Raw genomic sequence first — 14,867 nt, 5'->3', positions numbered from 1 at the left:
AACTCATGGGTATTGTGCTCCTTTTGCCGTAAGAGTGGACACGAGGAGGCAAGATGTTGGGATTTGCATCTAGAATTGGTTCCACTTGGTTCCTCAAGTGTAAGGAGGACTTGAAGTGCAAAAAATCTCCAAATAGAGATGAAAAAGTTGAAGAAGAAGGGAAGCTAAGTTATTCTTGCCATGCAAGTTCCTCACGCAAGAAGCGTAAACCAAAGGACAACAAAAAGAGGTATAATCGTCCTATTAATGCAAATGCTTTTCATAATGGAAAACAAAATGTTGATTTGAATAACATGTTGAGAAATATGTTTCCATGCACCTTTTGCCTTTCATCTAACCATTGTGTAGATAAGTGCGATAAAAGGAAAGCAATCATCAAGAAGATGTTTATGTCTAATGGAGTTGAGACCAAAAAGAGAAAATCTCATCCAAGGTTAAAGGCAAGTGAGCCAAGAGGAGCTCAAAAGAATTTTTGTACTCACTGCAATATCAGTGGGCATTGGGTTGAGAAGTGTTGGAAATTGTTTCCACAACTTCATCCTGGTAAGGGAAAGCAAATCATGCAAGCACCAGAAGAGGAAGCAACAAAAGAAAAAGTGGCGCAAGATGCGACCATCCCTGAAGCAGCTTCAGAAGAAGAGAAAGTTCAAATAGAGGGTTCATTTACCTGGTTGGGTAAGAAATGGGCGGACTATTTGTCCAGTTGAAGTTTGTAAATTTTTGTTTTGCACTAGTTGCATATCCCCATAGTTGGGTAATTTGTAAAAGTGATGTTCATAAATAAATCACTTATATGAAAGAGTGTTTTCTTTAAGAATTACAATACTAGTTTGGGTTGTTGATAGTCAATTTGAATGGAAAATTTGGGATTCAAGTTTATTCCATTTTGTAAAATGCATTTCTATTAGTATGTTCCAAATGTGTTTAGCACTCAAGTTATACAAGTATTCCCTATGTGAGTCTTTTTTTGGTTCATTTGGCAGAGTCTTTTAGGATCTTATCCTCGATAAGGATTTTGCAGATGAGCACCTTGGAATTCTTCTTGGAAAGGATGTTGTTGAGGATGGCCATAGTGACATGGACAAGCCGAGAAGAACATCCTTTTGATCGGAAGCCCAACATAATTTTGACAAACAAAATGTTGAATGTGTGGGCAGACTTACCACAACCATGGGTGAAGTGTCTAAGGGTTGTCCATTGTTGAAAGAATGGAATTTGGAAGTCTGCAAAGAGCACGCTCTTCAAAGTAGACAGAAAATGAGTGGAGGCCAGCGCATCTTACAAGTCGGCTCCATCTTGTATAGCAAGAATATGTGCATGAATTCGCAGCGTAGTAATTTGGCCATCATGTGGGAAATGTTGAAAGAAGTGAGGAACTCTTTCTCTTGTTGCAACGAGAGTCACATTACGATGAACAGATCTTACGTAGACCTCAAAAGACATGAGTGTCATCTTTTCAGAAGATATCATGAGAGTTTGGTAGCGGCCATTAATGGTTGCAGGAGAGTGTTTCACTTGGCATGTCCAAATATCATCGATAAAGTTGATGATCATAAGGAAGCACTCGTCGATCTAGCAGTTGAAGTCACTTTGAACATGTTGAAGGCATCGACTGCAGAAAAGGTGAAACACGTAGTGGTACCATCATTCCACACCCAAGTCAAGTAGATATTTTGAATTATGAGAGTCTACAATAATAACCTTAATTAAAGTTTTTAGTGCTTTATGGTACTTAGAGCACTAACCCCATTATTTGTACATGATAATATGATGGCAAGAAACAATAAAACATAAAGTGTTTTAAATGGCCATCAAGGGGATTTGTATCCACTCTGAAGTGATGAGAGAATGAGAGGCATTATGCCTTAGTTTTTGTAATGGGTTTTGTAATCATCATAATGTAATCGATTTGAAAGAAGCAATTTGCCTAAACCATCTTGGCAATTCCATGTAAACTTGTCCAAAGAGTATTTTATAAACTCTTGGCAAGTAAATTGCTTCATTGTAAACTCGATAATATCATCTACAGATGCAAGTAATGGCTTCATCATTCAATTTTTGAAGAACAAAGGTGAAGGAGACAAAGAAGATGTTTCAAAGACATTGCATGTAGTTGATTGATGATTTGAAACTTTTGGAGACCAAAAGTTTTTCAGTGGGGAAAAGTGATCAAGAGCTCAAAATTTGTCAAAAATCAAAATGTCATAATTTTGTTAAACTTATCTTCAGATCGAAGAGCTCGTCATTCTGAATCCAAAGGTGCGAACGACACTCAAATCTGAGCTCGTATGTGGGATTTAGAGCAAGTCAAAGTTCAGGGTTAACTTGGACACGTGGCAGGGTTGGATGACATAGCAAAGGTCCCGGCGAACGGGGAAGCGCCAAATGGCGGGTTGCCATTGGGTCCCACATATCGCATATCGGAGGAGTTAAGGTAATCGACCCCGGAGCAGTCAAAGTTGTGATGCAATATATCGCAATTGCAGATCGACGAAGGGTCAACATTACAGAATCGACGCTTGACAGAGCTTAGGTGGGATGCGATATATATCGCATATCGCAATCGCAACCAGGGCAGGGGTTTGTAAAGTGACCCCGGTTGTAAGCGCTGATTGAAATTTGCGATAGGGCGCCGAATGCGATACTATTATATGTTGTGGTTTATAACTCGTCGAGTCCGTCGGATCGCCGGATCGCATATCGCAATGCGTTAAGTCCCGCATACATAAGACCCTAGGTTATCTGCCGATTGCGATGAGCAATAATTCCCAAACGGGATTGGATTATAGGGTCTGGTTAATACCCTCGTCGGGTCTGCCGATATCACAATCGCACAAATCACCCGCTTTTGTTCATAGACCTTAAGACCACGGTTTTCCGCCAATTGCGAGTTGCGATAGAGCTGTGGACTCATAGTCTTTTCCATCGGACTGACCACTTTGTATGTGACCACTTGGCCTTAACTGCGAGATAGGCTTGGAAGTTGGCAGGACCGTCGATTTCGGAGGAACTGCCAGATTTAACTCCAGATAATGAATTTAATTGGCAACAAGCCAGATTTGGAAGAGAAAATTGTGAAAAGACTGACAGAAGTCACAACTAAGCAATCTTCGACCAAATGGGATGCAAAAAAAGGATAGATAACTATTTTTGGACATTTTTAACTCATTGGAACAGGTTTCAGGATCAAAAGAGCACTTCTGGATAGGGTTTTTTTAAATAAATCCTATGGGTGCCATGGTCAACCAGAGTGTTAATTCAGTGTATAGAGGAGTTTGAAGATGGAGATGACCTTGCAGGGATCTTCCAACTTCCATGTGCTTTCTGCATCAGCCATTACATCAATGTTTTAGCTTTATCTCTTCTTTCCTCTATATGTGTTTTGGAGAAAAGACTTATTGATGTACTTCAAGTGGATTTTGGTACTGTTTATGCTCTTTGAAGTTGGAGTATGGGGTCTTGGTGTAAGATGCATGTGTTTGTTGAAGGTTTACATGTTTGACTGTAGATTAACATGTGTATGGAGTGAGAACTTTTGCAGAAGTTGTTTCTTTGAAGGAAAAACTAGCCATTCCATTTCAACAGTTTATGTACTCTTCTTTTCTAGATATTGAGCATAATGAAAATGGGTCATGCTTTTAGAGTTGATCCAAGGAGATGTAGCCTAGGAGGGGTGAACTCCTTTATCAATGGCTGATGTATTACTGCTTGATGCATGCTTCCATTCAGTGTTTTGGTTTCATGTTTTAAGCTTTATTCATGAAACTAACTTAAGTGAAAGACACATAAAATTTATACTTGTTATTTTGGAGTATAAACCTGAAGCACATTTTTATATTCTGAATGAGGAATTCGCACAACATTAATAATCTGCTCCATTTCAGATCATTATGGGAGAAATTAATAATAATATCCCAATGTAAAAGGTTTAACATTGTCTAAAAACTGAAATAGCCTCCTAGATGACAATTACATAAATTGTAATTAAACTACATTTGTTTTATTACAAGTAGGGATCTTGCTCCCCTGGACCTAAGATACAATATGAAGTGCTGGAAAGAAATGAGAAGACATAATCAAACTTATATCTTCCTGTACTTGAACAAACATGGAAAATATAATGGAAAGACAAATGTAGAAGAATACATAAGATGGAAAGTTAAGTACATTGATTCACAAAAGCTCTAGGAAAGAAAAACTCTTTAACAAAAGTTCTAGAAACCATCATTCTCTTTTAATGTGATTTTCTCCCTTTATAATCTTCTCTTGATCTTTACAATTACTTGGCATTTACTTTTTTCCTTTTTGTGTTAGTGCTAAATAGAAAATCCAAACAAATCTTTCAAAAAAACACGCATACACAAATTTAGCCACTAAACCCTCAAGAAATGAATATGAAAAATATTTTATGTACTAGGGTCTTCCTTCAATAGGTATTTTACTTTTCTCTTTATAATAATGTGAATCCAAAATCAGCTACCACTTTGCAAGATGAAATAAAAATAAAAATGTGAACATGTCATTGGATGACTTTAAAAGATTGCATACATTAAAATCAAATGAGTTTGTAAATTTGCAGAATATTTTAGCTTGGAAGAAGTAAAAGTAAAACCAGGAAAAATTAAATATCTAATAAAATAGATTGTAGGGTGTGGAGAGTAAAGGCCTGTATAAGTGGTTATTTTGATGGTTTGTCAAATTACAATATTATAACTATAGTATGATGACAAAATTCAATAATAATGTGCAAAGTGTTGAAGCTAAAATGAAATTAAATTAAATCTAATTATTTTTGTCTCATAAAATTAAATCACTATGAAAAAGATAATAAAAAATATTATTTATTTTTATGATATAAATAGAGATAAAATATATAATGATCTAACATTTAACATATCCAACTAATATATCCAACATATTAATTAAATGAAAGACATTCATATTTTATGGTGTAAGGCTGGAAAATAGAAAAGGAATTCCCATTAAAACTACCTATATAAGTTGATCACAAATACACAACTATACCATACATGTATGATTTATGTTTTATGTATGTGATTTCACATTCACCTTAAACTTTACTAATTTTCTTTTTTAATAAAAAGAAACGTAGAGGTATTTACCCATATTCGTAAATGTCATATCTAATAAACTCCTTAATGTGATATCCGATATCTAATAAACGCTCTAGGTAACTAAGGGATCCAAATATAGCTGATATCTAATAAACGCTCAAGCGCAGGTAACTAAGGGATCCAAATAAGAATTGGACTGTATTTTTTTTCATTCTCCTGGTATAACAAAAGAATATCATTTTCAATTGAAAGAAAAACTAAAGGGATCCAAAGATGTAAATAAAATATTTAAAAAATATTTCACTCACACACGCTCACAAGACATACATTGAAACCCCTTTCTTTGCTCTGATGATATGTACAGTGCTCATGCCTTTGATCTTATGAAGCAGCACTCGATGAAGATGGGGGAGGAGCAAATGTTTCGATTTGCTCATCCATCAAAATCTGTTGGTAACATTACTCCGTCATCCATCAACATCATCCATCAAAATCTGTTGGTAGCGGCATTCCACGGTGCAGAATGCTTTGTCACCTCTGCAAAAATCAGCAAATAGAGATTCAGACTAGCTCTACAGGATGGGAAATTATAATCAATTCAATTTAATTCTCAAAGATTTAAAGTCATGGTATGATAATTATAACGGACCTGTACATGTAGATGTCCTTCCCATGGTTCAATTGCCGTTTGCAGAGGCAGCATGCTCTGAGAAAATGGCCAACGGAAAACGCTGGAACACTTGAATAGCTCCGAGGTGGCGATGCGACATCCCATATTTGCTGTCCATTTTGCTTTTGAAGAGGGTATTGCACAATTTCGCGCTCCATACCGCTATGAGTATACAAGTTATTTGTGCTCGATTTTGAACCACGGGAGATAACACAAGTGTGGCTCTTTGTAAATCCACGAGGAGAACCAATCGGTATTGTCTCGCTGTGCTGCTTGGGAGAACTCGACTGGAGATCTAAGCCGTTTTCATGAGAATCAGTGATCCCAATTCCAGAAAATATCTTGATGTCCAGTGGAGAAGTTGGGCTTCTGGCCCAATCTGAATCTGAGGATCCTTTTGCACTGAAACCTGTGAAGATCCCAGGGCCATTGCACAACTTGTGGTTGTCTTCCGGGCAGTCTCTGGTGCGTGATGAATCGGATGGGTAATCAGGCGTCACATAACACATCTTCTGTAGTAATGAGGACTGACCCTTCAACCCTTGTTCTTAAACTTGCCAAGCAGAGTCTCTACAATGAATGGCGTTCATACCCAAAAACTCATTGTATGCCAGTCTTCATCCACAATCCCCTAAAACTTCGGGTACACTCTTCCGCAAAAATAGTAGGACTCCTTGGAACTTGTGACACCTATACCACAATGAAGAGCACCTCACACTAAAACCCTCGACCTAGTGATGCATCTACTGGTCCTAGGATGAACCAGAAATGGGTCTTTTATAAATACAAAATTGCTCCAAAACTAGGATCAAAACTCCCCCAAGCTCCTGACCACTCCCTCACTACAAACTGCTATTCTCAAAACTTCTGGTTAACAAGGCTCACAACTCAACAAGCTTGTGCCTGATCAGCAACCGTGACAATCAGAAAAATGACAGAAAACCTTCTCCAATATCAATCTACTCCAATACCAGTACACCAACAAGAATACAAATCATCCTTCAATTCCGCCGCCGAAACTCGCTCACAGGCACCAATTTTTTCTGCGCAAAACAATCCCCAAAACCACTAGAGCATCCTACTCTGGCAAAAAAACCCTTCCTATAAACCCCTTCTTCAATCAATGCTGCAGAAGCAGGAACCCTTCCTAGAGCTTTAGAACGATGATTTGCCTAAGCCTCTGTGGCAGGGGTACATATACGCATTTCCATATGGCAAGAATCTCGCGGAATCTGGGGTACCCAAATACCAGAAACCGGGTATGAACAACGCCGACATTACTCATATGAATCTGGGGGTACCCAAAAGCAGTAAGCCGGGAATAAACAACAGCCACACATCCCCATCTATCTCTGTATTTATTTATTTAAACTTCAGTGGAGACTGATGTAACACACACAAAATCAAAGGCACAAAAGACAAGCTAATAATAATATATTCCCATATAGTTTTGTCTTTGCTTATTTGCTTCAATACGTACAATTAGACAAACTTCTTTTCGAAGTATAAAAAGATCGGTACGGAAAGGTTATTTAGCTAAGTTCATTAAAGTATTCTAAAAACCCTCACAATTCTAATAATGATATGGCATTATGAATTCTAATCGTCCAAAAAGGGTCAAAAATAAAATTAGGGAGTGAATATCCCATTTTACCCACTTTTCGGATTAATTTTGGTTATCAAATACTGCATCGGGTATTCCGTGGAACGGAGGATTTGGGCCGCCGGTTTACATGAAAATATTTCGCCCGACTTCAACTGCTGGTGACTGATGGAGCCACCGCTTTGTGGGATCAGGCATCTACAACTCTAATTTTACCAACTAAAGGTAACTGACAGTGAAATTTTTTTATCATATTTCACGGGCAAATGGCCCACCATCAAATTCAACCGCATGCAGCCACCGCCTGTGAGGGACCCGTCGGTATTGTGGGGTCAGGCATCAAATGAGTGAAGTTCAGTGAGCAGAGGCGGGGCCAGCACGAGAGAGCAGAATAATTGCTTTGTAATTTTAAAGTGATTAGAGTTTTAAGATAAGAGTTTAATATATTTTATTTTACATGAAAAATGAATTGTCCCCACGATGCCAATTGCGCCCTCTTGCGAGTACCAGTAGATTTCAAGTAAAAGTTTCATATCCCTGATGAGTAGGTTTGATCGCTAAATTGTTTGGTGATTCGTCTTTAGGCGTTGTTTACTGATGGTCAAATTTGTTTAGATGACAAAAACAAATAACAGTTATTTTTTCTCAAAAAATCAGATAAAAATCAGATAGTATGATGTTTAAAATCAGATAGTATGATGTTTAAATTTGGTTTTTAGAGTAGAATTGGATTCAATATTAATATCAATTTTTTTTTGGGCATTTAAAATCTTGAAATTTGATAATTATAACTAGATTTCCCAAAATTTCTCTACCTATTTTTTGCAAAATTTTCTATTATTTTCTGGGCAAATTTGAAACCTCCTACACAATCAAATATAGTTAAAAATTTTGCAAAACCACCAGAATTCTTTTGTTGAAACTATAAAGACTAGTGAGCACCTGGCAAAATTAACGAATTTGTCTATTTTGAAATTTCAATTTTATTGATGAATAATAAATAAAAAAATCATAGATTTATAGAATATCTAATACAGTCAAGTTATATATACCTACTATTACATTTAAACCCGCATAAATCATTAATCTAACGATAGACATATAGAGCCCACCTGCATTAAATATCTTATAAACTAATAAATAAAATTTATAAACTTTGTTGAGTAATAGAGCAACTGACTGTGAGGAACCCGTTGGTACTGTGGGGGGCGTCAAATCACAGCCACCGCCTGTAAGTGCAATGAGCAGAGACAGGCCCAGTACGAGAGCGCCGAATAATTGCTTTGTAATGGTAAAGCGACTAAAGCAATAAGATAGGGTTTAATGTATCCTACGATGCCATTGGCGCCCTATCGCGAGTACAAGTAGAATTGAAGGGGAAGTCTCAGCGCAGCAGTTACCCTAAAACAACAATGTTCGATCCACAAGGGATGAAGTTATATGACTATAGGACCATAAGTGAGTAAATAATGTTGATGCAAACATTCACATGTTAAATTATAGCATTTTAATTGTGTAATTATGTTTTTAATTTCAAAATTATATTATTGAAGTGTTTTTCAAACAGGAAAATCGAACTTCAATTTATAAAGATGGAGAGGCATGGATTCAATTTATAAATAAATATTGAGAAGTATGGATGGAGAGGTATTTTAATTATGGATTTATAAAAGTTGACCAGCATCAAATTCATTGAGATTTAATTTTTTTAAATATAAAATTTGAATAAAATGTTTGTATATGATGAGTGATAATTTCTGGATGCGATTGCATCATAGGCTTTGGTTAATACCTCTGTCGGGTCCGTCGAAATCACAATCACACAAATCCCCTGTTTTTGTTCACACACCTTAAGACCACGGGTATTCTGTCGATTGTGAGTTGCAACAAAGCTGCGAAATTGTCGCCTTTTCCATCGGACTGACCACTTTGTATGTGACCACTCATCCTTAACTCCGACATAGGCTTGGAAGTTGGCAGGACTGCCGATTTCGGCAAAATTTCCAGATTTAACTGGCAGTAAGTGAGATTTGGAAGAGAAAATTGTGGAAAGACTGACAAAAGTCATAACTAAGGCAATTTTTGACCAAATGGGATGCAAAAAGAAGCTAGATAACCATTGTTGGACATTCTGAACTCATTGGAACAGATTTCAGGATCAAATGAGCACTTCTAGACAAGCTTTTTTGAAAAATGAAACCTATGGATGCCATGGTCAACCAGAGTGTTGATTCAGTTTATGGAGGAATTTGAATATGGGGATGACCTTGCAAGGGTCTTCCAATTTCCATGTGATTTCTTCCTCAACCATTACATCAGTGTTGTAGCTTTATCTCTTCTTTCCTCTATATGTGTTTTAGAGAAGAGACTTATTGATGTACTTCAAGTGGATTGTGGTACTGTTTATGCTATTTAAAGTTGGAGTATGAGGTCTTGGTGTAAGATGCTTGTGTTTTTTGAAGGTTTACATGTTTGACTATAGGTTAACATGTGTATGGAGTGAGACCTTTTGCAGAAGTTGTTTCTTCGAAGGAGAAACTAGTCATTCCATTACAGCGGTTTATGTACTCTTATTTTCTAGATATTGAGCATAATGAGAAGGGGTCATGCCTTTAGAGTTGATCCAAGGAGATGTAACCCAGGAGGGGCGAACTTCTTTATCAATGGCTGATGTATTACTGATTGATGCATGCTTCCATTTAGTGTTTTGATTTCATGTTTAAAGTTTTATTCATGAAACCAACTTAAGTGAAACATACATAAAATTCATATTTGCTATTTTGGAGTACAAACCTCAAGCACATTTTTATATTCTAAATAGGGAATTAGCACAACATTACTAATATGCTCCATTTCATATCATTATGGGAGAAATTAACAATAATATCCCAATGTAAAAGGTTTAACATTGTCTAAAAACTGAAATAGCCTCCTAGATGACAATTATATAAATTGTAATTAAACTACATTTGTTTTATTACAAGTAGGGATCTTGCTCCCCTAGACCTAAGATACAATATGAAGTGTTAGAAAGAAATGAGAAGACATAATCAGACTTGTATCTTCCTGTACTTCAACAAACATGGAAAATATAATGAAAAGACAAATGTAGAAGTATACATAAGATGGAAAGTTGAGTAGGTTGATTCACAAAAGCTCTAGGAAAGAAAAAATCCTCTTTAACAAAAGTTCTAGAAGCCATCATTATTTTTTAATGTGATGTTCTCCCTTTATAATCTTCTCTTGATCTTTACAATTACTTGGGATTTACTTTTTTTAAATATTTATTTTGAAAATATGAAGTAGAAATTCATCCTCCACACTGGCTTTGATTTCAAATATTCTAGATTTCCTTTTCTAATATTTATTTTAAAAATAATGTAGTGATAGACCCAAAATGGTCGCAATTATTCTTTTAATTTTGTGAAATGATATCTATAATTGTATCCATGGAAACCACTCCCAACATATTCTTCACGTTTCATCTTTCCAACAAACTTTCTTTTTCCTAATTCAAACACTGAGAACTCAAATTATGGCCTTTGGAAGACATGACTAGCCAATTGTCAATTTTTGTTGAAGGTGGATCGTAGCCCATTAGTATACAAGTCCGCCTTTTAACCCCATAGGCATAGTGATAATACACTTCAACATATTTATAAAGTACAAGTCCGTCTTTTAACCCTATAGGCATAGTGATAATACACCTCAACATATTTATAAAGATAACCTACCCCCATATGAATAGTGATAATACACTTCAACATATTTATAAAGATAACCTCCCTCATACTGTTTATGTATTAAGCATAGTGAGTCACAGAATTTTGTGCAGTTTGTGAAGAGTCTACTCAATCTTTTATTACATGGTTAGAAATCTATCAAAACTTATAAAAAAGAAATGAACCAAACCTACTCAATCTTTAATTACATGGCTAGAAATATACCAAAACTTATAAAAAAGAAATGAACGAAAGACATTCTAGTTTCCCAATAATTTCTAATCCTTAAAATAAATTATTAGATTTCTTGAAAATGAATTGTGTCCTTAGCCCCACGGGGGTAGGCGAGTTGGTAATCACAATGCGGTGAAGTTCGTTAGAAAGGCGGGCTCCGTATTGAAGGTCACGAGTTCAATTCCCCCGGACTAACCCAGAGCTGTGGAGAGGGGCAAGCACAGTTTCCCAGGGGTTATAGTGGTAGCGGTTAGAATCGACCCCGTGTAACGCGAGTTGCGAGACTGCTCCAGTTGCCGATTCCTTTGTAAGCAAAAAAAAGAATTGTGTCCTTAGTATGGTTACCAAAAAAGTTGATCTATTTTCCTATTAACAAAAAAAGTCAGCCTCTTAGTCCTTGTTTTGTTTTTAGAAAGGTGATACTCCTCTTCTGATATGTGAAAGATTCTTATTAGGTCATAGATGAATGCAACGGGTTAGTGCTAAATAGAAAATCTAAACAAATATTTCAACAAAGCTCACATACATAAGATTTACCCACTAAACACTCAAGAAATGAATATGAAAAATAAATATTTTATGTACTAGGGTCTTCCTTTGATAGGTATTTTACTTTTCTCTTTATAATAATGTGAATCCAAGAAATAAAAATAAAAATATGAACATGTCATGATATCTTTAAAGGATTGCATACATTAGAGTCAAATGAGTTTGTAAATTTGCAAAATGTTTTAGGTGGGAAGAAGTAAAACTAAAACTAAAACTAAAACAAGGAAAAATTAACTAAGTAATAAAATAGATTGTAGGGTGTGAAGAGCAAAAGTGTGGATAAGTGGTTACTTGATGGTATGTCAAATTACAATGTTATAACTATAGTACCATGACAAAATTCAATAGTAATCTGCAAGGTGTGGAAGTTACAGTAAGATCAAATTGAATCTAGTTTTTATTATATGATAAAGGTGGACCATTATGTAAAAAATAATAGAAAATATTATTTCTTTTGATAATATAAAAATAAAATAAAATGTGTAATAATTTAACCTTTAACATATCAATTATATGAAAAACATTCATATCTTATGAGGTAATGCTTCAAAATAAAAAACTACTTATATAAATTGACCACAAGTACACAACTATACCAGAAATATATTATTTATGTTTTATGTATGTGATTTCACATTCACCTTAAACTTTACTAATTTTCTTTTTCAATAGAAAGAATCGTAGAGATATTTACCCACATTAGTGAATGTCATATCTAATAAACTCCTTAATGTGATATCTGATATCTAGTAAACGCTCTAGCTTAGGTAACTACGGGATCCAAATATAGCTGATATCTAATAAACGCTCTAGTGCAGGTAACTAAGGAATCCAATTGGACTGTATTTTTTTTATTCTCCTGGAATAACAAAAGAATATCATTTTCAATTGAAAAAAAAAACTGAAGGGATCCAAAGATGTAAATAAAATATATAAAAAATATTTCACTCTGACTTATAGCATTGTTTACACACCCTCACAAGACATACATTGAAACGCCTTTCTTTGCTCTGATGACGATGTACAGTGCTCATGCCTTTGATCTTATGAAGCAGCACTCGATGAAGAGGGGGAAAGCAGCAAATGTTTCGATTTGCTCATCCATCAAAATATTTTGGTAACAGTACTCCATCATCCATCAACATCATCCATCAAAATCTGCTGGTACCGGCATTCCACGCTGCAGAATGCTTTGTCCCCTCTGCTAAAATCAACAAATAGAGAATGAGACTAGCTCTAGAGGATGGGAAATCATAATCAATTCAATTTAATTCTCAAAGATTAAAAGCCATGGTAGGATAATTATAACGGACCTGTACATGTAGATGTCCTTCCCATGGTTCAATTGCCGTTTGCAGAGGCAGCATGCTCTAAGAAAATGGCCAACGGAAAACACTGGAACACTTGAATAGCTGCGAGGTGGCGATGCGACATCCCATATTTCCTGTCCATTTTGCTTTTGAACAGGGTATTGCACAATTTCACGCTCCATACCGCCATGAATATACAAGTTATTTGTGCTCGATTTTGAACCACGGGAGATAACACAAGTGTGTCTCTCTGTAAACCCATGAGGAGAACCAATCGGTATTGTCTCGCTGTGCTGCTCCGGAGAACTTGACTGGAGATCTAAGCCGTTTTCATGAGAATCAGTGATCCCAATTCCAGAAAATGTCTTGATGTCCAGTGGAGAAGTTGGGCTTTTGGCCCCATCTGAATCTGAGGACCCCTTTGCACCGAAACCTGTGAAGATCCCAGGGCCATTGCAGAACTTGTGCTTGTCTTCGGGGCAGTCTCTAGTGCGTGATGATTCGGATAGGTAATCAGGCGTCACGTAACACATCTTCTGTGGTAATGAGGACTCACCCTTCAACCCTTTTTCTTAGACTTGCCCAGCACAGTCTCTACAATGAATGGCTTTCACACCCAGAAACTCCTTGTATGCCACTCTTCATCCACAATCCCCTATAACTTCGGGTACACTCTTCCGCAAAAAGAGTAGGACTCCTTGGAACTTGTGACACCTATACCACAATGAAGAGCACCTCACAATAAAACCCTGGACCTAGTGATGCATATATTGGTCCTAGGATGAACATGAAATGGGTATTTTATAAATACAAAATTGCTGCAAAACTAGGATCAAAACTCCTCCAAGCTCCCGACCACTCCCTCACTACAAACTGCTATTTTCAAAACTTCTGGTTAACAAGCCTCACAACTCCACAAGCTTATGCCTGATCAGCAACGGCGACAATCAGAAAAATGACAGATAACCTTCTCCAATATAATTCGACTCCAATACCAATACACCAACAAGAATACAAAACATCCTTCAATTCCGCCGCCGAAACTCGCTCACAGGCACTAAATTTTTCTCCGCAAAACAATCCCAAAATCAGTAGAACATCCTACTCTGGCAAAATAAACCCCTTCGCTTCAATCAATCGTACAGAAGCAGGAAGCCTTCCTAGAGCGTTAGTTAGAACAATGATTTGACTAAGCGTCTGTGGCAGGGTACATATATGCACTCCCATATGGCAAGAATCTCGCGGAATCTGGGGGTACCCAAATACAAGAAACCGGGTATGAACGACGCCCACATTACTCAAACGATTCTGGGGGTACCCAAAAGCAGTAAGCCGGGAATAAACCAGAGCCACACATCTACATCTATCTCTGTATTTATTTATTTAAACTCCAGTAGACACTGATGTAACACAAACACAAAATCAATGGCACAAAAGACAAGCTAATAATAATATATTCCAATATAGTTTTGTCTTCAGTTAACACAATTAGACAAACTTCTTTTCGAAGTATAAAAAATATGGTACGAGAGGTTTTTAGCTAACTTTTTTATAAAATTTTAAATAAATTTTTATCATAATCGGTAAAGGTGTAAAATTTCCATTTTTACGTGATCTGTGAGTTGGTAAAGACGAGAATCCATACTCATAAACTAAAAATAATCGAATCGATGTTATGGAACACGCAACTTGAGGTTGTTCACC

At 36.4% G+C, this 14,867-nt stretch overlaps 2 protein-coding genes across 3 annotated transcripts; both read right to left on the bottom strand.

Moving 5' to 3' along the window:
• Positions 1 to 5,128: 5,128 nt before the first annotated feature.
• Positions 5,129 to 7,030, bottom strand: LOC149210586 (FCS-Like Zinc finger 10-like). The gene is made up of 2 exons (XM_089396741.1): positions 5,725 to 7,030; positions 5,129 to 5,612 (listed from the first exon to the last, which is right to left on the bottom strand). The coding sequence occupies exons 1-2, from the start codon at positions 6,252 to 6,254 to the stop codon at positions 5,543 to 5,545; spliced, it is 600 nt and encodes a 199-aa protein (XP_089252867.1). The 5' UTR covers positions 6,255 to 7,030; the 3' UTR covers positions 5,129 to 5,542.
• A 4,357-nt stretch (positions 7,031 to 11,387) lies between these two features.
• Positions 11,388 to 14,479, bottom strand: LOC149210585 (FCS-Like Zinc finger 10-like). Of its 2 annotated transcripts, XR_016252955.1 has the most exons (3): positions 13,167 to 14,479; positions 12,843 to 13,054; positions 11,388 to 11,607 (listed from the first exon to the last, which is right to left on the bottom strand). XR_016252955.1 is itself a non-coding variant. In XM_089396740.1 (2 exons), the coding sequence occupies exons 1-2, from the start codon at positions 13,694 to 13,696 to the stop codon at positions 12,985 to 12,987; spliced, it is 600 nt and encodes a 199-aa protein (XP_089252866.1). In that variant the 5' UTR covers positions 13,697 to 14,479; the 3' UTR covers positions 12,762 to 12,984. The 2 variants fall into 2 exon arrangements, 1 of the variants encoding a protein (XP_089252866.1); XM_089396740.1 differs by lacking the exon at positions 11,388 to 11,607 and having other exon boundaries at positions 12,762 to 13,054.
• Positions 14,480 to 14,867: the final 388 nt, after the last annotated feature.

The sequence above is a fragment of the Pinus tabuliformis genome, chromosome 1_2 (assembly GCF_031772625.1).
Source record: "Pinus tabuliformis cultivar Carrire ecotype Pingquan chromosome 1_2, CPIR1, whole genome shotgun sequence".
NCBI classification, from domain to species: Eukaryota; Viridiplantae; Streptophyta; class Pinopsida; order Pinales; family Pinaceae; genus Pinus; species Pinus tabuliformis.
Note: the sequence above shows the minus strand (reverse complement) of the source record. Positions and strands in the feature narration are given on the sequence as shown.